The 23233-nt window shown below is 40.4% G+C and overlaps 2 protein-coding genes across 4 annotated transcripts in view; one reads left to right on the forward strand and one right to left on the reverse strand.

Moving 5' to 3' along the window:
- The window catches only part of LOC118374008 (guanylate-binding protein 1-like), a 145539-nt gene that overhangs the window by 45246 nt on the left and 77060 nt on the right, over positions 1-23233 (forward strand). The gene's annotated exons all lie outside the window — the stretch shown is intronic.
- LOC118374011 (guanylate-binding protein 1-like) lies at positions 8834-22562 on the reverse strand. Its single transcript, XM_052523049.1, has 10 exons — positions 22422-22562; positions 21478-21672; positions 16325-16452; positions 16052-16161; positions 15246-15442; positions 12719-12961; positions 12336-12616; positions 11803-12015; positions 11539-11641; positions 8834-9346 (listed from the first exon to the last, which is right to left on the reverse strand). The coding sequence occupies exons 2-10, from the start codon at positions 21647-21649 to the stop codon at positions 8889-8891; spliced, it is 1905 nt and encodes a 634-aa protein (XP_052379009.1). The 5' UTR covers positions 21650-21672; positions 22422-22562; the 3' UTR covers positions 8834-8888.

The following is a 23233-nucleotide window of genomic DNA, read 5'->3' on the forward strand; positions in this document are numbered from 1 at the left end:
ACTCATGCTGCCAAACATACCCTCGTAAAACTGACCATCCTACCGATCCTTGACTTCGGCGATGTCATCTATAAAATTGCCTCCAATATTCTACTCAGCAAACTGGATGTAGTCTATCACAGTGCCATCCGTTTTGTCACCAAAGCCCCATATACTACCCACCACTGCGACCTGTACGCTCTCGTTGGCTGGCTCTCGCTTCATACTCGTCGCCAAACCCACTGGCTACAGGTTATCTACAAGTCTCTGCTAGGTAAAGCCCCGCCCTATCTCAGCTCGCTGGTCACCATAGCAGCACCCACTCGTAGCACACGCTTCAGCAGGTATATCTCAATGGTCACCCCCAAAGCCAATTCCTCGTTTGGTCGCCTTTCCTTCCAGTTCTCTGCTGCCACTGACTGGAACGAACTGCAAAAATAATAATATAATAATATAATATATGCCATTTAGCTGACGCTTTTATCCAAAGCGACTTACAGTCATGTGTGCATACATTCTACGTATGGGTGGTCCCGGGAATCGAACCCACTACCCTGGCGTTACAAGCGCCATGCTCTACCAACTGAGCTACAGAAGGACCACAAAAATCACTGAAGCTGGAGATTCCCATCTCCCTCACTAGCTTTAAGAACCAGCTGTCAGAGCAGCTCACAGATCACTGCACCTGTTCATAGCCCATCTGTATACAGCCCATCTATCTACCTCATCCCCTGTATTTATTTATTTTGCTCCTTTTGCACCACATTATCTCTACTTGCACATCTACCATTCCAGTGTTTAATTGCCATATCGTAATTACTTCGCCACCATGACCTATTTATTGCCTTATTTGACCTTATTTGCACTCACTGTATATAGACTTTGTTTTCTTTTTTTTCTACTGTATTATTGACTGTATGTTTTGTTCATTCCATGTATAACTCTGTGTGTGAGTAATTCCATGTGTAACTCTGTGTTGTTGGATGTGTCGAACTGCTATGCTTTATCTTGGCCAGGTTGCAGTTGCAAATGAGAACTTGTTCTCAACTAGCTTACCTGGATAAATAAAGGTGAAATAAAATAAAAAATAAAAATCACTGAGCCTGAACATGGTAAGGATCTGTGTCTCTGCTTCGTATTTCTGACAGAGTAGAGATAATCAGCCAATTAAGTATTCTCTGATTATGCCCAGATAGCAATTTACTCTGCTTTCTTTTTTTCCAATGTTGTAAATATAATCCTTTGATTGGTTCATGATTTTTAAAATGTTGATTCATTCTTTTGAAGCAGTGCTGGTGTCAGCTTGGTAGGTTAGGTCCAACACCAGCTGACTGAGAGGGCTCATTTCTGGGCTCAGCTCTTGGGTTTGAAACGCTTGACATTGGAGACTTGAGGGTGAGAGAGGGTCAAAAATAATGTTTTGCAGCGTCTAGACTAGCGTACTGCTGTCTTAGGCCCTACTATCTCCAAATATTCCAGTGCACCTGTATAATGAAATCCATTCTAATCATCAAAACATTGTCATGATCTGATAAAAATCTTAGCAATGAGGGTGTTTGGTGTTTTGCATTGTTGTCACAAAACATCAAACCCGTTCTACAACAATCTAAGACGTCTTGGGGTTAGCTTTCTTTTTTTTGTGATAAAAACATTGTAAATATTGGTTAGACAGGTACTAATGGAAAAAGGGTTCTCTTTCTAAACGAATAAAACAAATAAGAGATTCATATTGATCATCTGAGTAAATTTCAATAATGAATAACATTAATATCTGGTGGTAAAATCAGTCCTTTATCGTGATCTTGCCCACATTCTGATGGTGCCCACATTCTGATCTTGCCCACATTCTGATGGTGCCCACATTCTGATCTTGCCCACATTCTGATGGTGCCCACATTCTGATCTTGCCCACATTCTGATCTTTCCCACATTCTGATGGTGCCCACATTCTGATGGTACCCACATTCTGATCTTGCCCACTATCTGATGGTGCCCACATTCTGATCTTGCCCACATTCTGATCTTGCCCACATTCTGATCTTGCCCACATTCTGATGGTGCCCATATTCTGATCTTGCCCACATTCTGATGGTGCCCACATTCTGATGGTGCCCACATTCTGATCTTGCCCACATTCTGATCTTTCCCACATTCTGATGGTGCCCACATTCTGATCTTGCCCACATTCTGATGGTGCCCACATTCTGATCTTGCCCACATTCTGATGGTGCCCATATTCTGATGGTGCCCACATTCCGATCTTGCCCACATTATGTTCTTGCCCACATTCTGATGCTGCCCACATTCTGAACTTGCCCACATTCTGATCTTGCCCACATTCTGATGGTGTCCACATTCTGATCTTGCCAACATTCTGATGGTGTCCACATTCTGATGGTGCCCACATTCAAGCTGTTGAATCTACACATGGTATAAAAATATCTCTCTTATCTGTCCACTGTCACCATTGTGACCAGATTTCCTTGTGTAACGGTGTGATTAATGTTGTTTAATGATGTTTGATATGAGTCTGGAAGGAGAGTTTACAGTCTAGCCAGACACCTAGGTACTTATAGATGTCCACATATTCAAGGTCGGAACCATTCAGGGTGGTGATGCTAGTCGGGCGTGCGGGTGCAGGCAGCGAACGGTTGAAAAGCATGCATTTGGTTTTACTAGCGTTTAAGAGCAGTTGGAGGCCACGGAAGGAGTGCTGTATGGCATTGAAGCTTGTTTGGAGGTTAGATTGCAGTAAAGCTCATAGCCTCCTGGTGTGGCGTACGTCCCCTCCTTCATCCCCTGATCCATTTGAGGAGACAGCTTCTCCAGAAGGGCCTTGCACTTCTTCTCTGAGGCATCCTTGTTTTGATTGAAAAGGTCAGCGAAGTGGTTGCTAATGACCTCCTGAAAGATTTATTGGGAATTTTCAGATTCAGGCATGCTGTAATAAACCTTTTCTACAACTGTCTTTCTATAGTTGTCTGATCTTTTATCATATTCTGCACACATTGGAGAAGACAGTATAAACCACATGAGAAACACAGCAGCTGTAAGTCAACCTCGATACAATAACACGTTGTAGATCAGAATGTTCTCTAAGAAGCAACATTTTATAGTATACAAGGTCAGGTTGACCTTCAGCTGATACTAGCTTCAGACATGTGAACCCTGGTATCAGCTGATACTAGCTTCAGACATGTGAACCCTGGTATGACCTGAAACTAGCTTCAGACATGTGAACCCTGGTATCAGCTGATACTAGCTTCAGACATGTGAACCCTGGTATGAACTGATACTAGTTTCAGACATGTGAACCCTGGTATGAGCTGATACTAGCTTCAGACATGTGACCCTGGTATCAGCTGATACTAGCTTCAGACATGTGAACCCTGGTATGAGCTGATACTAGCTTCAGACATGTGACCCCTGGTATGAACTGATACTAGCTTCAGACATGTGAACCCTGGTACGAGCTGATACTAGCTTCAGACATGTGACCCCTGGTATCAGCTGATACTAGCTTCAGACATGTGAACCCTGGTATGACCTGAAACTAGCTTCAGACATGTGAACCCTGGTATCAGCTGATACTAGCTTCAGACATGTGAACCCTGGTATGAACTGATACTAGTTTCAGACATGTGAACCCTGGTATGACCTGATACTAGCTTCAGACATGTGAACCCTGGTATGAGCTGATACTAGCTTCAGACATGTGAACCCTGGTATGACCTGAAACTAGCTTCAGACATGTGAACCCTGGTATCAGCTGATACTAGCTTCAGACATGTGAACCCTGGTATGAACTGATACTAGTTTCAGACATGTGAACCCTGGTATGACCTGATACTAGCTTCAGACATGTGAACCCTGGTATGAGCTGATACTAGCTTCAGACATGTGAACCCTGGTATGACCTGATACTAGCTTCAGACATGTGAACCCTGGTATCAGCTGATACTAGCTTCAGACATGTGAACCCTGGTATGAACTGATACTAGTTTCAGACATGTGAACCCTGGTATGACCTGATACTAGCTTCAGACATGTGAACCCTGGTATGAGCTGATGCTAGCTTCAGACATGTGAACCCTGGTATGCCATGCTCCTATCATGAAAAAGGGTTACATATTGTCTCCATATCTATATTAAGCTTTAATTTAATATAGTGTTATTTTTTTATATTTTTTTATCCGAGTTTAAATAACAAATATGAGCACTGATTTTCACAGTAGTGTTATTTTGTCCTCCAGAAGTTAATTGAGTGAGGAATTGCACTCCTTGGTCATATTCCACTTGGTGTCCTTGGGTCCTACTGGTGTTACTGTTACTGGTGATTATAATTTTGATGCATAAGCTAATCAATCATTTTTCAGTTGAATGGCCTTGACAATGTTAAAAATGCATTGTGTGTATCAGGCACAGATCTAGAATGATGATCCATTACCACAAGAGCTTTCAAGAATTCTCAAATTTCGTCTTTGAAGGATCGCTTCATGAATGCCTGTGTTGCCTGGGTCTTTGAGCGAAGGTGGTTCTCTGACAGCTGATTGATGTCCACTGGGAATAAGGCCTTCACATCCTCCATTCCCTTCTGGTACACCGCCAGGCCCTCAACCATAGCAGCCTTGTCACGCTCGCTATCCTCAAATTCCCTGTCATAAATCGACCAAGGAGCAGCATGTAGTTCCACATCTTTCAATGAAAGTGAAACCGAAACAACCAAAAACCAAACAGGTAAACAGCAAAGAGAACCCGAGGTCAAACACACAGGGAAAAATAACTACCCACAACACACAGGTGGAATAAGGCTACCTAAGTATGGTTCTCAATCATAGACAACGATAGACAGCTGCCTCTGATTGAGAACCACACCCGGCCAAACACAAAGAAATAGAAAGCATAGAAAAATGAACATAGAATGCCCACCCAAATTACACCCTGACCAAACCAAAATAGAGACATAAAAAGCTCTCTACCGTCAGGGTGTGACAAGCCTGTTTCTCAATTTTAGCCATGGCCAACATAGCATTCTCCAGACAGGGCACATTGCCTTTGGCTATGGTCTCCACATAGGTGGTGACCAAGTGCCCCAACACTGCAATCAGATAGAGGTGGGAGGAAAAATATGTGGCACTAAATATTTAGTGGTACAAAAAAATTCAATATATCAATATATTTATCCATTTTCACATACTGTACTGTAGGTAGATATCTGACTCACTCTCTCCAGTCAATGTCAATGTGTGTCCCCTTATAACAGTCTTCACATGGCTCTCATGGAGAATAAAGCGGCAGAAAGTATCTGCGACCTCTCTGAAGCGTTCAGAAAGCTCAGCCTCGTCCATAGAGTCCAGTCGTTGCATGTTGTCAGGAGTTGTAGGGGAGGGGAACACAAAACACTTGCGTGAGGGGAAGAAGTTCCGGATGCACTCTCGCGGGAGGTTGTAGTCACTGATCTTTTTACTAGTACCTGAAAGATAACATTGACATTACTGGATTTTATAGTACATGCAGATCTTGGGTACGTCTCAATAATATGTCCTTTCTCCTCCAACCTATTAGAGCTCTTGCACCATGAACTGATATGTTGTCCACCCAATCAAAGGATCAGAGAATGAATCTAGTACTGATAGCATAAGCTACAGCTAGCTAGCACTACAGTGTATAAAGTGTGGTGAGTAATGGACGTAAAGAGAGAGAAAGACAATAGATTAACAGTTAACAAATGTATTTCTTTAAAAATGAAGGAGATGCAAAAGAGAGAGAGAGAGAGCAATATTTGCTTGCATTTTTTAAACTTTCGAATGCAACTAGCTAGATTAACTTACTCAAACATCAGGCTAAAACAGTGAGGGGTGCTATTTTAGCTAGCTGGCCATGGCTATCCAACACTGGAACTCGTCCAAGGTAAACTTTTGGTTTTATGAATTAATTGCCAACGGGGCCTGCAGGTGTAACTGCTAAACTGGTTGCTGACTCTACACTGTACTGGATGATTGTAGCTGATTAACTAATGCATTAGTTATAGTAGCTATGTCGTCTAGCTATGACGTTAGCTAATATGCTGACAATGATGTTGGCTGTGTTTAGCGGTTAGTAGTTATGATATGAAGGTCTGGTTTGGAAAGGTATTTTTCGTCTGGTCACTGACAGCTGATGTGTTGTCTACTGAAGTCCACAAGCGAAGGGAAAACGTGAGAGGAGAGAGCATAGATGTGAGAAGGAATTATACAATGAACAAAATGATCATGCTGTTTGTATGTGTTTACGTGTGATCAGAGGTGTATTCATTCCCCCGATTCTGTTGAAAAACATTTCTGAAATGGAACAAAACGGGGATAAACATACTTGAATTTGTCCAATAGAAATTCTCGTTTGCAACTGTTGGACTAATGATTACACCCTAGATCAGCTAGATGCAGGCCAGAGTGTGCAACATGGTATTGATCGTGTCACTGTCTGTCACCTTGATTACTCAAATTTGTCTCTCGACCTGCGCACCTACGTTGTAAACTTTCATTCATAGACTAGGTTGTAGCCACCTCATGATGGGTGTAGGGAACATTAAAGTATCATGTAGTAGCCTAAACCTATCACTGTTACATTGAACTGGTGAATGGAATATGAATGACAGTCATCCAATATGCTGTAATAGAAATAAGGCCAAGCTTATAAACATCACCGACCGCCACTGTTTCATTCATCTGCTGGATCTTGAATTGAGCTTCACAATGAAGTTTTTACCATTTTCCTTTATGAACAACCAGGACTACAAGTATAACATAGCAATTGCAATTGCAGTTGCATTCGTGAGTTGTATTGTGAATGTCAATAAAAAAATAAGGTCCGCCTTAACAGAAACCCGATTTAAAAAATGTAAGTACAGCAATTGCTTACTCAGTGGGAAATTAATATCCAACTCATCAGTGACAAGTGTGTGGAGTTTAGAGATTGTGACAGCAACTATGTGATCGTATTACAGTATTATAGACACCATAGCTTCCGACCACTCTTGTGTAGCTTACATGTGTGTTTGTGAGTGTCTCAGCTTTTCATATTGGGGTCATAATTGTCTGTAGCTCAAACTGGTGGTACATTACAGACGTTTTTTTTGTGAGGAGAACTGTTTTCAGGATCCTTTCTTGTCACACAAACTCCACTCTATCTCAGCCCCCATTAATCACACAGGTTAATGGTTGGTTTCTGCAGATGAAGAAGGAATAGACACATCTGATTAAAAAGTATGTAGCTCAAAAATTAAGGGGCTGGACGTATTAAATCACGCTGGTGTGATTGTGGGACTCAAAGCGAGATGGATAAAAAATAATATGCTTATTGCTGTTTTATCATGATTACACTGTAATTTGTAAATAGTAGAGGCCTGAGGGAGTGAGGTATATTTAAGCAATAAGGCCTGAGAGAGTGAGGTATATTTAAGCAATAAGGCCTGAGAGAGTGAGGTATTTTTAAACAGTACAGTCTGAGAGAGTGAGGTATATTTAAGCAATAAGGCCTGAGAGAGTGAGGTATTTTTAAACAATACAGTCTGAGAGAGTGAGGTATATTTAAGCAATGAGGCCTGAGAGAGTGAGGTATATTTAAGCAATAAGGCCTGAGAGAGTGAGGTATTTTTAAACAGTACAGTCTGAGAGAGTGAGGTATATTTAAGCAATAAGGCCTGAGAGAGTGTGGAACATGGCCCAAATACCATGGCTAAGGGCTGTTCTAATTTACGACGCCACGCAGAGTCCCTGGATACAACCCTTAGCTGTTGTATATTGGCCAAATATAACAAACCCATGAGGTGCCTTATTGCTATCATAAACCCGGATTCATTCTTCCAATTATTCCTCTCTTTGGTGTGTCGTGGAAATTTCCTCTATTTACCAAATCATGAGAGCAAACCACACACACAAGTCAGAGTTAGTTATCAAAGTCCATCTTTAATTATATGAGCTCCATCACAACCCTGTGACTCTCAGATCAATTCAGTGTCTATCAATGAATTCTCTGAGTCCCTTCCACATTTCAACTGAGATCCTTTAATAGCAAAAAACACACATAGCTACGACAGCATAGACATAATTTATCTTTCAGCTTTGTCTCCTAAACTATGTTATTTACTCAAACTCAGAACCATAAACAAATCCTCCATATCAACAGGCATATATCAAATCCATCCTATCTTGACAAGATCACAGAGACACACTGACTGGCACACAGACATTGTGGAGCCAAGAGATACACGCTTGACCTCTCCCCTCTCTCCGACCCAAACAACCTAGTCTTGACATAGAACAGATACTGCAACCCGCCACAGTATTATACAAACACATTCTGATGAGATGTAACTTACAAACATATGATGAATATAAAACATCTTACCTATGTTACCAACTAATTCTGATTATTCCCCAACAGGTGTGAACAGGAACGATTCACGCTACTAAATCAAACAATTGGAAAACGAGACGGACTTGTGTTGCTCTAACTAACCTTTCCCTTTGTGGTAGAGTGCTTACCCACTGGATGTTGTGTGCTGAAGTTTGTACTTGTTCTTACACATTTTATAATCACAACCCATTAGTTATTATTCAATTTGCTGGTGCAAGAAAACGACAAAGATGACGATGACTAAGCCGGATTCGGGGTTGAGATCATGATCCCAGTCATGTGCTTATAGCATTTATCTGAAAGATTCTCGCAATCTGTGTGTGGAGTGTTTAGGGTTTGGAGGGTTCACAAGAGGTCAATCAATCAAATGTTTTTTATAAAGCCCTTTTCACATCAGCTTTCATAGATAACCAGCAGGGTTAGATAAAAAAGAATGATGGTTATAGAAGACAAACACTTCAAGACTCAAAATCAGTTTATTTTTCATAGTCAAGAATTCTTGGTGGAGTAGATCACATTACGATACAGGACGGCTGTGGAACAAGTCGTTCAACAACTTGTACAGGGGTCTGTGATCTATTGTTGAGCTCCCTCATTAACATTTCCATCTGTTCTTTCTGTCCCACAGCCTGCCGATTGAATAATTCCATCAGAACCTTCTGATTCTGGGTATTGGTCTCCCTTTCCAATTCATCCCTCTTCTTAATCTCCAAGATCTCTTGTCTCATTAGCTCAGCCTTCTCCTTATGGCCCTTCTCCAGGAGATCTTTCTGCTCCTGCATCCTGCGTTCCAGGGTCCTGTTGAACTCCTGCTGCTGTTGCTTCCTCTCCTCCTCCATCTTCTCTTTCATCTCCTTCAAGTACTTCTCCTGGCTAATGCGATTGTTCTCAATGGTGCGCTCCATCTCTGCCTGTTGCTCCCTGAATGCTGCCTTCTCCTGCTCCAACTCAGCTGTTTTCTTCTTCTCCGCTGGAAGAGCCAAGGAGAGAGAGAAATAAATAGGAAAACTGGACAACTCATTTTCTCGTATAGATTCATACACATTAAAATCCTCTCGAGTCTGTTGGCCAACAGTGCTTCAATCTAAGTAACATAATAAAAACAAAAATGATTTAAAATCGTTCAGTTAAAGCTAGAGATATGTATATTTGCATTGGGCTGCGTCTCAATCCACCACATCCATCTACGTCGCCGTTCCTCACCAGAAGGTGGAAAGGGGCAGATCTACTGCCCTGTTTGTCAGATCAGGAAACATCCTGAAAAACGGGTCTTCTCGTGAAAACATTGAACGGTTTAGCCTAACTAATATGACCACAGAAAGGGGAGACTCTCACCAACACGATGGAATTCCCCATTTTGCTCTACGACCACAAGTGTCACGGGACTCATCCCGGTACCAATTTAAAAAAGGAAGTAGCTTTTTGCCAACAAAAACAATTGTTAAATATTTGTCCCAAAAAACCTATATATATTTTTTCCTGAGCTTTGTTATATCACATAGATTTAGGACAGATATTTCAAAACCTTATTCCTTATGATTTCATTTTTGATTAAATTTTTTTGCTATTTCAGAGTGTGCTATTTAATGTGTTTCTAGGGGCTATAGTAGTAAAGGCCAAATTCAATATTTTATTTAAAAAAAAATGTTTTATACTTTTTTTAATACTTTTAAGAATTAATCAAAGAACAAATGGGCGAGATGATCGTTGCTGGACCAGGCAAACACATTTTGAGTTATTTTGTAAATCAATTTTATCACCACTCTAAATTCATGAAGTCAGTCTCGCACAGAACAGATGTAAATGAAGGTTGGGTTTGTTTCAATCCTGCCCACCTGCCCACTGCTGGCAACACTCAGGTAATCATCCAATCAGAATGCAGCTGCACGCAACCCGATCTCAATGCCTGTGGTAAATTTGGGATCAATTTGAATATCCCTATGGCGCTAGTTAATCGGGCACCAGATTGGTAAACAGTACAGTCAGAAAGTATTCATACCCCTCGACTTATTTCACATTTTGTTGTGGATTAAAGATATTTAATCACACTACAATGACAACATGTTTTAAACTTTTTTTAAATTAAATACAAAAATGTGTCATTTACATAAGTTTTCACTTTTGGCAGCGATTACAGCGGTGAGTCTTTTTGGGTAAGACTCTGAGAGCTTTCCACACCTGGATTGTACAATATTTGCCCATTATTATTTTCAAAATTCTTCAAAGTGGTTGTGTTGTTGAACATTGCTAGACAACCATTTCCAGTCTTGCCATAGATTTTCAAGCAGATTTAGGTCCAAACTCTAACTCGGCCTAAACTGTGACTGTCTTCTTTGTAAGAATTTCCAGTGTAGATTTGGCCTTGCGTTTTAGGTTATTGTCCTGCTGAAAGGTGGGAAGCTGAACAAGGTTTTCCCTTAGGATTTTACCTGTGCTTAACTCCATTCCATGTATTGTTTATCCTGAAAACTACAAAGTTCTTAACAATTACAAGCATACCCATAACATGCAGTCACCAATATGCTTGAAAATGTGGAGAGTGGTACTCAGTCAATTAGGTTAGTATTGTGGAGTAACTACAATGTTTTTGATCCATCCTTTGTTTTCTTCTATCACAGCACATTAAACTCTGTAACTGTTTTAATGTCACCATTGGCCTAATGGTGAAATCCCTGAGCGGTTTCCTTCCTCTTCGGCAACTGAGTTAAGAAGGATGCCTGTATCTTTGTAAAGACGGGGTGAATTCCATCCAAAGTATAATTAAGAACTTTACCATGGCCAAAGAGATATTCAGCTTTTATTACTATATTATATTACTTTTATTCTTCTTTTTACCCATCTACCAATAAGTGACCTTCTTTGCGAGGCATTGGAAAACCTCCCTGGTCTTTGTGGTTGAATCTGTGTTTGAAAAAGTCCAGGGGTGGGAATAATTTCTGAAGGCACTGGAAAATAATCATATCATTCAAAATAGCAGATAATAGCAAAATGCTTATTCATGAAATCTGTCATAATTTATATGTTTGAGTCGGCCACCAATAATACTTTCTACTGGCATTAGGGCGGAGCCACTGGTCTTGTTTTCATCTTCCGAACATTAGCCTAACACAGTTGATTTTTATTTTATAATTGGAAGTAAAAAAAGATTGAGGTGTGGATTACCTTGGATTTCTTTCTCATTTTCCGTCAGTTGTTTGTCAGCTTGCAGGATGGAGTTGGACTCTGCACTCTTGTCCTTCAGGAACTGCTCCAGAATCTCCTCAGCCTGTAGAAAACAGGCCTTATAGGTTGTTGCATCGATTTTGATTCAAACCGTAACCAGCTGACTGAAATTAGTTTAAATGTTTAATTGTTCATTACTGACTAATGATGGATGTTTTTGATTCTCTAAAATTATGATGTTGCTGTTTGGTTTCTAGCTCTTACCCTGACTCCTTTGTTAGGCTCAGCCCGGTACTGTGCCACTATGTTGTCATGGTGATTGCAGTAAAGCTCATAGCCTCCCGGTGTGGCGTAAGTTCCCTCCTTCATCCCCTGATCCATCTGAGCAGACAGCTTCTCCAGAAGATCCTTGCACTTCTTCTCTGAGGCATCCTTGTTCTGTTTGGAAAGGTCGCCGTAGTGTTTGCTAATGTCCTCCTGAAAGATTTATTGGGAATTTTCAGATCCAGACATGTGAACACTGGTATGCCATGTTCCTACATATTACATATTGACTCCATATCTATATTAGGCTTTTATTCAATATAGAGTACATTTTAATCCAAGATTTAAAATCTCATCTGAGCAATCATTTTCACAGTAGTGTTCTTTTGTCTCAATAAGTTAATTGATTGAGGAATTGCACTGATTGGCCATATTCCACCTGGTGTCACTGGTGTTGCTGTTGATGATTATGCTTTTGTTGCATAAGCTTATCAATCATGTACCAGGCACAGATCTAGAATGATGATCTATACCGCCAGAGCTTGCAAGAATTCCCCATCTTTGTCTTTGAAGGATCGCTTCATGAATGCCTTTGTGGCCTGGGTCTCTGAGCGAAGATGGTTCTCTGACAGCTGATTGATGTCCACTGGGAATAAGGCCTTCACATCCTCCATTCCCTTCTGGTACACCACCAGGCCCTCATCCACAGCAGCCTGGTTCTCAATTTTAGCCATGGCCAACACAGCATTCTCCAGACAGGGCACATTGCCTTTGGCTATGGTCTCCACATAGGTGTTGACCAAGTGCCCCAACACTGCAATCAGATAGAGGTGTGAGGAAAAACATGTGGCACTAAATATTTAGGAAAACCTCTCTCATTTTAACATACTGTACTGTAGGTGGATGTCTGACTCACTCTCTCCAGTCAATGTGTGTCCCCCTATAACAGTCTTCATACGGCTCTCCTGGAAAATAAAGCGGCAGAAAGTATCTGCGACCTCTCTGAAGAGTTCAGAAAGCTCAGCCTCGTCCATGGAATCCAGTCGTTGCATGTTGTCAGGAGTTGTAGGGGAGGGGAACACAAAACACTTGCGTGAGGGGAAGAAGTTCCGGATGCACTCTCGCGGGAAGTTGTAGTCATTGATCTTTTTACTAGTACCTGAAAGATAACATTGGCATTACTAGATTTTATAGTACATGCAGATCTTGGGTGTGTCCCAATAATATCTCTGTTCTCTTCCATCCTATCAGAGCTCTTGCAGCATGAACTGACATGTTGTCAACCCATTCAAAGGATCAGAGAATGAATCTAGTACTGAAAGCATAAGCTACAGCTGTCTTGCACTACAGTGTGTGAAGTGTGGTGAGTAATTGACTCAAAGAGAAAGACAATAGTTTAACAGATTTAAACAAATGTATTTCTTTAAAAATGAACGAGAAGCGATAGAGTGCTACATCTTCTTATATTTTTTCTACTTTTACTCAGCTAGTGAATGCAGCTAGTTAGATTATCCTACTCAAACAACTGGCTAAAACAGAGAGGGATGCCATGTTACCCAGCTGAATGTCTATCCAACACTGGAACTCTTCCAAGGTAAGATTTTGGTTTTACTAATTTATTGCCACCGAGGCCCACCGGTTTAACTGCTAAACTGCTTGCTGACTGTTAACTGTAACGTTACTGCATGAATGTAGCTGATTTAGTAACACCTTACTTCTATTAGCTATGTTGACTATGACGTTAGCTAATATGGTGATAACGATGTCGACTATGTGTAGCGGTTAGCGTTTATGATATGAAGGTTTGGCTTTTTTTTTGCCTGGTCAGCTAGACAGCTGATGTGTTGTGCACTGAAGCCTACAAGCAATGGGAAAAGGTGAGAGGAGATGCGAGAAGGAATTATATATTATATATATATTATAATGCGCAAAAGAATCATACTGTTTGTATGTGGCTCCTATGAAAGTGAACTGTGTTTGCGTGTGTTCAAGGGTGTATTAATTCCGCAGATTCTGTTGAAAAACATTTCTTAAATGGAAAGGACCCGGGATAAACCTGCATTTGTCCAATGGAAACTCTCGTTTGCAAAAAAAATCTTTAACGTCTCTGCCCTGTTTCATTCATCTGCTTGATCTTATATTTAGCATCACATTGAAGTGTTTTACCACGCTCTTTCTATGTAGAAGAACCCCTGACAGTATCATAGACACTATGTCCTGGGATTTACTATGATCTTCTATGTAGAAGAACCCCTTACAGTATTATAGACACTATGACCTGGGATTTACTATGATCTTCTATGTAGAAGAACCCCTTACAGTATTATAGACACTATGACCTGGGATTTCATATGATTTTCTATGTAGAAGCACCCCTTACAGACACTATGACCTGGGATTTCATATGATCTTCTATGTAGAAGCACCCCTTACAGTATTATAGACACTATGACCTGGGATTTCATATGCTCTTCTATGTAGAAGAACCCCTAACAGTATTATAGACAGCGTAGCCTAGTGGTTAGAGCGTTGGACTAGTAACCGGAAGGTTGCGAGTTCAAACCCCCGAGCTGACAAGGTACAAATCTGTCATTCTGCCCCTGAACAGGCAGTTAACTCACTGTTCCCAGGCCGTCATCTTAACTGACTTGCCTGGTTAAATAAAGGTAAAATTAAAAATTAAAATGACCTGGGATTTCATATGATCTTCTATGTAGAAGCACCCCTTACAGTATCATAGACACTATGTCCTGGGATTTACTATGATCTTCTATGTAGAAGAACCCCTTACAGTATTATAGACACTATGACCTGGGATTTACTATGGTCTTCTATGTAGAAGAACCCCCAGCTATGTTACAAGCTATTTTGTCGCCAGTAGCCATGACTGGTCTGTAGGGTAACCTCCATGATAAGGCTTTTCCCCTTGGTCTATTTTTTAATGCATGCCTTCCAGCGCTGGGTGCCAGCCGGTTGCCGGAACACATCTTACTGCCTAAACTGAGTGAGGCTCATCACTGATCGCAGGAGCCTGTGTACCCAGAGTGGGCTGGGCTTTAGGCAAACCTTGGCTCTTGAACACAGGTTTTTCAACTGAGATCCACAGTGTTCACGGGTGTCAAGAGTGTTGTGTAAAAACTGGTGTGTCTCCCACATATGAGTTAGATGAAAAGTGTCCCATCTCCACATTCAGACACACAGTTGTCAAGATTGGTGGAAGAATCTCTCCCAGACCCAGGATTTCATTGGCCTTGTCAGGCATGATTGTAGATCCTTCAGCCAAAGTTGCGAGAGTACTCCTTCAGGGAACAGTAATTATAGTCATAAGGCTATGCTTTGCATCATACCGTGGTATATTGTCTGATATACACACAGCTGGAATGCTGTTTAAGCCAATCAGCATCTAGGTCTCAAACTACCTGGTTTATATGAATGAAAATCACCTGTCTTGAGTTTCAGGGAATTCTCCAGATACTCGTCTGGAGTGATTTCTCTGCTGTCCATCTCGAGCTTTAGAGTGAAATCTCTGACGGTCCACACAAAATTAGGAAAGAACTGCATAAACTGGGTGCCCTCTCCTTCCTCCTCATTGTCAGTGGAAGACTTCACCTTGATCATCTCTGTCAGCTCGTTCACATATCTTTAGGACCGGTTGAGGATTGATACACGATTTCCCAAAGCTCATGTCAATGTCTTACACAGTTTTTGTTCAGGGGCTTGAATTTCAGGGAAATTACAAACAAACATAAAAACAAACAAAACAAGTAATTTTCAGTTTAGATTTCAATTGACACACTAACTTCATTTGTTTGAAAGTCACAGACATTGCTTTTAGTCAACATCAGCTCTTCATGTTCACTGAAGCTAAGAATCAATCACGGGAACCGGCATCCTGCTCAAACCCTTTACAGTTTCCAGAGAAATAAATGACTACGAATTACTGATAAACACGACATATGCAACTTGCATATACTATATTTAATTAAATGGAACATATTTAGTTGGTGAATTATGAACATTTAAATGCTCTACCATATCAATGATCAGGTCTAACCTACAATTAAATCATGTTAAAAATATACATACGAATTCATGAAAATGTCCATCACAATTAGCAAGGCTTTCACTAATATGGCTGAGATGACTTTCAAAAGCCTAACAAACAAGCAAACTATCATATCAAATACCACAACAGATTATGTCCACAAGATGCCACAGAATGGAGCCAGATGTTCAACCAAAAGGATACTGAAGCTTCTCCACAGCATCATTGTCGATGGTCCCTCGACTGTTGTAGACCAGAGTACTGCTTAACAGAATGGCCAGCGAGAAGATCCAGGCATCGTTCTTAGAATCCCCCTGAAACAAGTATCACAACATGTATCAGATCTCTGACGAAGTAATCATCTTGTTTAAATTATGAGGGTGCAGAAACAGTATGTGTTCACTGTGCTTTGTTGGTAAATGAAGGAATATGAATCTTTAATGTAGATTGTAAAGAGATTGAGCTTTGACCTCCCACCTTCTCCACATCCCCCAGTCCCTCCGTATCCAGCAGCACCAGGGTGTGGTCTGTTTTTTCAGGATGAGGGACACACCACATCCAGATGCCCTTAGTCTTAGACTGGATGGTGGCTCCAAGGGCAAAACCTAAATCAAGAGAGATTGTTGAGGACATTTACAGTATAAATATTAAACCAGCCTATAACACTGTTACAGAGCTGGACCAGAGCTACTGCAGACCAGAACTAGCTAGTTACTAGCTACGCCTTAGACCAGAGTTAGTTAGTATGGACCAGAACTAGCTAGTTACTAGCTACACCTTAGACCAGAGTTAGTTAGTACGGACCAGAACTAGCTAGTTACTAGCTACGCCTTAGACCAGAGTTAGTTAGTATGGACCAGAACTACTGCAGACCAGAACTAGCGAGCTACTAGCAAAGCCCTAGACCAGAGTTAGTTAGTAGGGAACAGAACTAGCTAACTACGCCTTAGACCAGAGTTAGTTAGTATGGACCAGAACTAACTAGCTACTAGCAAAGCCCAAGACCAGAGTTAGTTAGTGTGGACCAGAACTACTGCAGAACAGAACTAGCTAACTACTAGCTACGCCTTAGACCACTGTTAGTTAGTACGGACCAGAACTAGCTAGCTACTAGCAAAGCCCAAGACCAGAGTTAGTTACTATCAAATCCCTAGACCTGTAAGGGTTTTCCTGTGGTGAAGGAGAAGCGGACCAAAATGCAGCGTGGTGGTTATTCATGTTCTTTAATAAAGGAACTAGACATGAAATAACTAACAAAACAATAAATGTGCGAAAACCTAAACAGTCCTATCTGGTGCAAACACAGAGACAGGAACAATCACCCACCAACACACAGTGAAACCCAGGCTACCTAAGTATGGTTCCCAATCAGAGACAATGACTAACACCTGCCTCTGATTGAGAACCATATCAGGCCAGACATAGAAATAGACAAACAAGACATCCAACATAGAATGCCCACTCAGATCACATACCCTGACCAACCAAAACATAGACAAGACCAGAGTTAGTTAGTGTGGACCAGAACTACTGCAGACCAGAGCTAGGGGGGAGGGGCAGATAGTTGCCCCATTTTAGGGGGCAAAAAGTATTGGGACAAAATTCACTTTGAATTAAATGGTAAATAATGTATTGTGTCATATTTGTGTCACTTTTGTTGTAAATAAGAATAGTATATGTGTGTTAACACTTCTACATTAATGTGGATGCTACCATGGTTACGCATAGTCCTGAATGAATCGTGAATAATGATGGAGTGAGGAAGTTCATACCCCCAAGACATGCTAACCTCTCACCATTACAATAACAGGGGAGTTTAGCATTTTATATCATACCTCCAAGACATGTTAACCTCTCACCATTACAATAACAGGGGAGTTGAGCATTTTATATCATACCTCCAACACATGCTACCCTCTCACCATTACAATAACAGGGGAGGTTATCAAGTTTCTTTAAAATGGTATAAAATACTTCTATGTTTGAGGAATATTAATTATGAGATTTCTGTTGTTTTGAATTTGGCGCCCTGCACTTTCACTGGCTGTTGTCATATAGATCCCGTTAGCGGGATCTCAGCCATAAGAAGTTTTAACAGTGGCGTGCCGTGGACCTGGGGCCTGGGCCTTCAGTGAGGTCCTACACAGTCCCGCCCAAATTAATCCACCTCTTATTACCATCATTATGATGCCATGGCTCTAGACACTATACATTTAGACAGAAAAGCAGTATAACCAGGCGTTGTGTCACCTTGAAATTGACATTTTTATTCAGAGAATTGCAGGGGAAGAGTACAATACAGTAAAGTTCAACTAATAGGCAAGAACATAGTCGAGTGCAACAGAGTTATATTCATATTCTTCTTCTATCCATTTCTGGTCCACAAACTTTGAGCTTTAAGTCCAAATAAAAAGTATTTTCAATATTTCCCTATTTTTCTTCACCTTTTCATTGTGCAGCTCCGTTGCCCTGCGCGCTTGTTCGTTGAGCTGTAACACCATCAAAAGCACCATTGCTTGTAAGTGCCCAGCTGTACTTTGGTGTCTCGTTGCTGTCTTGGTTAGACAACTCAAGTTTGCAAAGCCAGTGTGGCTCCAAACACCAAATTGATCACTTGCAAATAATAGGCATTCCCAGCAGTACAGTTTGCAGTGCTTCTCGGAGCCTGTAAGCCATTGATAGCGCTTGTAGTTGGAACTTTGAAAGTGGCGAACAAACCCCTTTCCCGCCTGTGACTGGCTTTGTAGCGTCGGCGTCGGCCGACCTCTCCTTACAATGTCTAACTTTTCTTGGAAAGTTCGTCTTGAGAATGGCGTTATAATTATATCCTCGACCAAATCGATATCGTACAATAGCCAACTCTAAAGCTGATTGGTTGACACAAAATGTTCATTTTCATTCCCTTTAAGCTACAAGTGCCCGCACTGTTGATTCTGAAGGCCTGAGGGCAGATTTTAGACCCCTGGCAACACATGATTGGATAAAAGATCTAACATAAAGACCAGCCCTCCAAATCTCAACCTGGGGCTGGAAGCAGTGCAACCAAGAGGAAAGCTATGAAATGAAGAGTATAAATCTTACTCTGGGGAGTAATTTAATACATATTTGTGGGGAAATATATTTAAAAATATATATATATTCTGATGATGTTTAGGCCAGCAGAGAAGGCCTTGCAGGCCCTGACGGCCCACCACTGGGTTTTATGTATACCATTATTATATATTTATATACAAATATATATATTATTAGCATTACTTTATAACAATATTTAACAACCAACTCTGTATTTAAAATGTACTTACCCAGAAGCAAGCAATTTAATCTAAAGTGAGGTGACATTTTTAATTACTATGTAGTTACAATGTAACAACCTTTATAGACAACAGGCTAAACAGGAAAAATTAGGTTTGTTTGACATCTCAGTTTGACATCTCTTTCAAGGTCGAGAAAGTAATTTCAGAAGCCAGCAGATTTCATTATTTACCAACAACAGCTGAAAATTCCAACAAAACCACTTCATGTTTTTAAGTTCTCGTTCCTTGCTTTGTCTAACAATAGTATCATGAATCAAATACCTGTTGTGGTTCAGAGTGCAGTATTTATTTAGTTCCATAAGGGAGATGGAGATGACAGGTTATGATTGTGACCATGGTGATTTCAATACTTTTGTTTAAATATATCAATAGTAGAGAACTTTCCAGGCCGTGAGTGGTCTTGTTTCACAACATGTAATGAGGTCATGAAGAGGTCATGAAGAAGGGGTCCTTATGGTAAAGCTGACCTGCTCCTTCATGATTAATTTAAGATTTTAGAAAAATCTGAGTTGGCCAAAATTCTGCACACGTTTTTAAGGAATTTTGGGACAGTTTTGGGAGAAATACTCCTTGGGCTGTTGTCAGGAACCACATAAGATCATTTTTAAAAACATTTTTACAACCACATTTTGGGAGAGTTTGAAATTGTTAAAGGGCATTTTTGTTCATAGAAAAAACACGGAAATTAATAAATAAAATAAAAAATGAATATATACAGTCAATGTCAGAAGTTAACATACACTTATGTTGGAGTCATTTAAACTCCCTTTTCAACCACTCCACAAATTTCTTGTTAATTAAAAAACTATAGTTTTGGAAATTCGGTTAGGATATCTACTTTGTGCATGACACAAGTCATTTTTCCAACAACTGTTTACAGACAGATTATTTCACTTATAATTCACTGCATCACAATTCCGGTGGTTCAGAAGTTTATATACACTAAGTTGACTGTGCATTTAAACAGCTTGGAAAATTCCAGAAAATTATGTCATGCTTTCTTAAAATAAAGTGGTGATCCTAACTGGATTACATTTTTACAGATTAAATGTCAGGAATTGTGAAAAACTGAGTTTAAATGTACTTGGCTATGGTGTATGCAAACTTCAGACTTAATCTCTATATATCGCGATCTATTTTATTGCAACAAAATCCTTTCTTTTTTTATATTTTTTTCTACCATAAAAAGAATGTACCAGTTTCAAGAATCCCTGTCCTACTATCTTTCTACAGTTATTACTGTATTGAGTTGAGTTTGAGTTGAGTTGATTTTATTTTTACAGGGACAGTGCACATTAATCAACATTTCAGTAAAAGTGCCGGTTTTAGCCAGACGGCTAATTTTCAACCGCAGTCCCTGGGCAGGTTATTAAAAACAATTACAATATAGACAATAGCAACATAGGACAAGCAAGACATAGCATACAGACAGAGCAACATAGGACAAGCAAGACGTAGCATACAGACAGAGCAACATAGAACAAGCAAGACATAGCATACAGACAGAGACAGAGCAACATAGGACAAGCATAGGACAAGACATAGCATACAGACAGAGCAACATAGGACAAGCAAAGACATAGCATACAGACAGAGCAACATAGAACAAGCAAGACGTAGCATACAGACAGAGCAACATAGGACAAGCAAAACGTAGCATACAGACAGAGCAACATAGAACAAAAAGCAGCAAGACAAAAGTTCATAAAAGCAACAAAGTGTTTCCACACCTCACAAGTTACAGACAACAGACAACATGGAAAGCGGCAACACACAGCTAGGGACCATGTTCACAAATCTGATTGACCTTTAGCCATGTCTTCAAGCATTTTGTGAAAGTGTGATATGTGGTGCAGTTATGTGTGTCTGATGGCGGTGTATTCCACACATGGGAAGCTCTCACAGAGAAAACAGATTTACTAAAGGTGCTTTTCCTTAAGGGAACTATACAGTCACCTCTCATGGCAGACCTTGTGGATCGGCTGCCATATGTTTGGGTTTTCTGTTTAACAGAAGTACTGAGTGGAGGGGGAGGAGCCAGGCCATTTAGGATCTTGAATACAAGACATGCATCGGTGTATTGCACAAGATTTTCCCAACTCAGGAGCTCATGCTTTCTGAGGATGTAACAGTGATGATGGCTATTGGGCTTCCTATCAAGCACTTTGAGAGCCTGTTTGTAGACAGACTGAATAGGTCTTAATGTTGTACAGCAAGCTTGGGCCCAACTAGTCAAGCAGTATGACAAAGTAGTAGGGGAAACTTAATGTATGATGTCAAAACCTGTTTGTAAAGAAATATATATTTGTCTCTCACCACTTCTCTTCTGAGCCAGCTTGTTCATGAGGTAGGACTTTCCGGTGCGATACAGCCCGACCACAGACACAACCACAACTTTCTGTTTCAGTCCCATCAGGTAGTCGATGGCCTCTGGTTCTACGCAAAGCTCTCCGTCGGCGTTTTTAACGAGGCACATTGGGGAGTCCATGGTCAAGTGGCTTCACAAGATCGCTTAAAAGCAAGTTAATCATCATTAATACTTATTTAACCTCTATGATGCTATTCCTTATCATGTCAATAGCAAAATACAACACATTTTGCCATCATAAACCATTTAAATTCCAATAATGATCTCTAACAATAATAAATAGTAAATAGTTTGACATCATCTTAAGACACAATTCTAATGCAGGAATCTCCTGCTCCAGTCCAGTAGTAACTGGTTCTACAAGCTTGAATTGTAGTCCAGCACTAACATGTCTGATTCAAAATATCAAGGTCCAGGTTTATACAGGCTTCTACTGTAATCCAGCACTAACATGTCTGATTCAAAATATCAAGGTCAAGACTGAAGATTATCATTAGTAGATCATTTGACACAGGTTTGTTATTGCTATTGGTGTTTGTCTGCCAGAGTGATAATAATACATGAGAACAATTCTACAGCCAAATCAGGGTGGGGCAGCTGATATAGATAAACTCTAAAAAATATTGATCACGAAGGAATGCCTGGGGTGACAAATGTTATAAATGTCTCTTCATAATTATACAACGATCAGAGTTTTTCAGTTTGGTATCTTTAGTACAAGCAATGGGAAAGTGGTCCCTGAAATCATTTTTAAAAACACCACTGTCCAAGCTCTTATGGAGTCAATTTGTCAGGATTAGGTCAACCAGCGAAGAGTTTGAAGATAATTTCCATGAATACCTGTGGGTTTGGAAATCAGAAGAGTCAGGTTAAAGTCAGGCTTGGTACTCACGTATACTCGTAGTTTCGCTGAGAGTCAAGGATCCTCTGCAAACCAATATGGCAATGATGGCCAAAGCAGTAAGCAGCAGGCGATTTAAAGGCTGCAGACACTGAAAGTGAAAGTGACCTCCTGTCTGGTGAAAGTCATTCATTACCTAAGTTGTACAATAATTCATCACAACAGGAACTGCTGTGGAAACTACCCCAGATTCAAAGTGCCTGGGGGAATTTGGGGGACATTTTGCGCTGATAATGATTTGTGGAAGGGGGATGCAGACACTTTTTTTTGCCCGTGCTACAGACGGCTATATCGGGTCACTAATCCAGAACTATTAAAAGACACAGTGCACTATTTTTGAGAAAAAAAAGTTAATTTCTCAAAATATGAGTTAATTATGAATATATGTTTTTTATCCTGATTTCTCAGGGATGCTGCAGCACGCTCTGCAACCTTACTTCCTTGTTGCAATGGTCCTAATGTACTATGCGTTTTGACAAAAGGGTTTATCAAGAAAAAAGTCCTAAAAGACTCATTTAAGGCAGAAAGGAGATGGAGGACTAAACAACAAAAAATGCAGAGATTAATTTCTTATTTGCTGAGTTTTAATCCATTGTTAGTTTCAAGAGAGGAGGTGAATAGTCTGTAGTGCTAGTAAGACTAGAGTATAGGAAGTAGGAAAAAATACCTTCAGTGCTTATATCCATTACAGCTATTTAGTTGCTGCAGATACTGAAAGTGAAAGTGAAAGTGTCTGATGAACTCTTTCATGACCTAAGTACTACAAGAACAAATCAATACAGGAACTGCTGTGGGAAACTACC

This window comes from Oncorhynchus keta, chromosome 7, assembly GCF_023373465.1.
Source record: "Oncorhynchus keta strain PuntledgeMale-10-30-2019 chromosome 7, Oket_V2, whole genome shotgun sequence".
Lineage (NCBI taxonomy): Eukaryota > Metazoa > Chordata > Actinopteri > Salmoniformes > Salmonidae > Oncorhynchus > Oncorhynchus keta.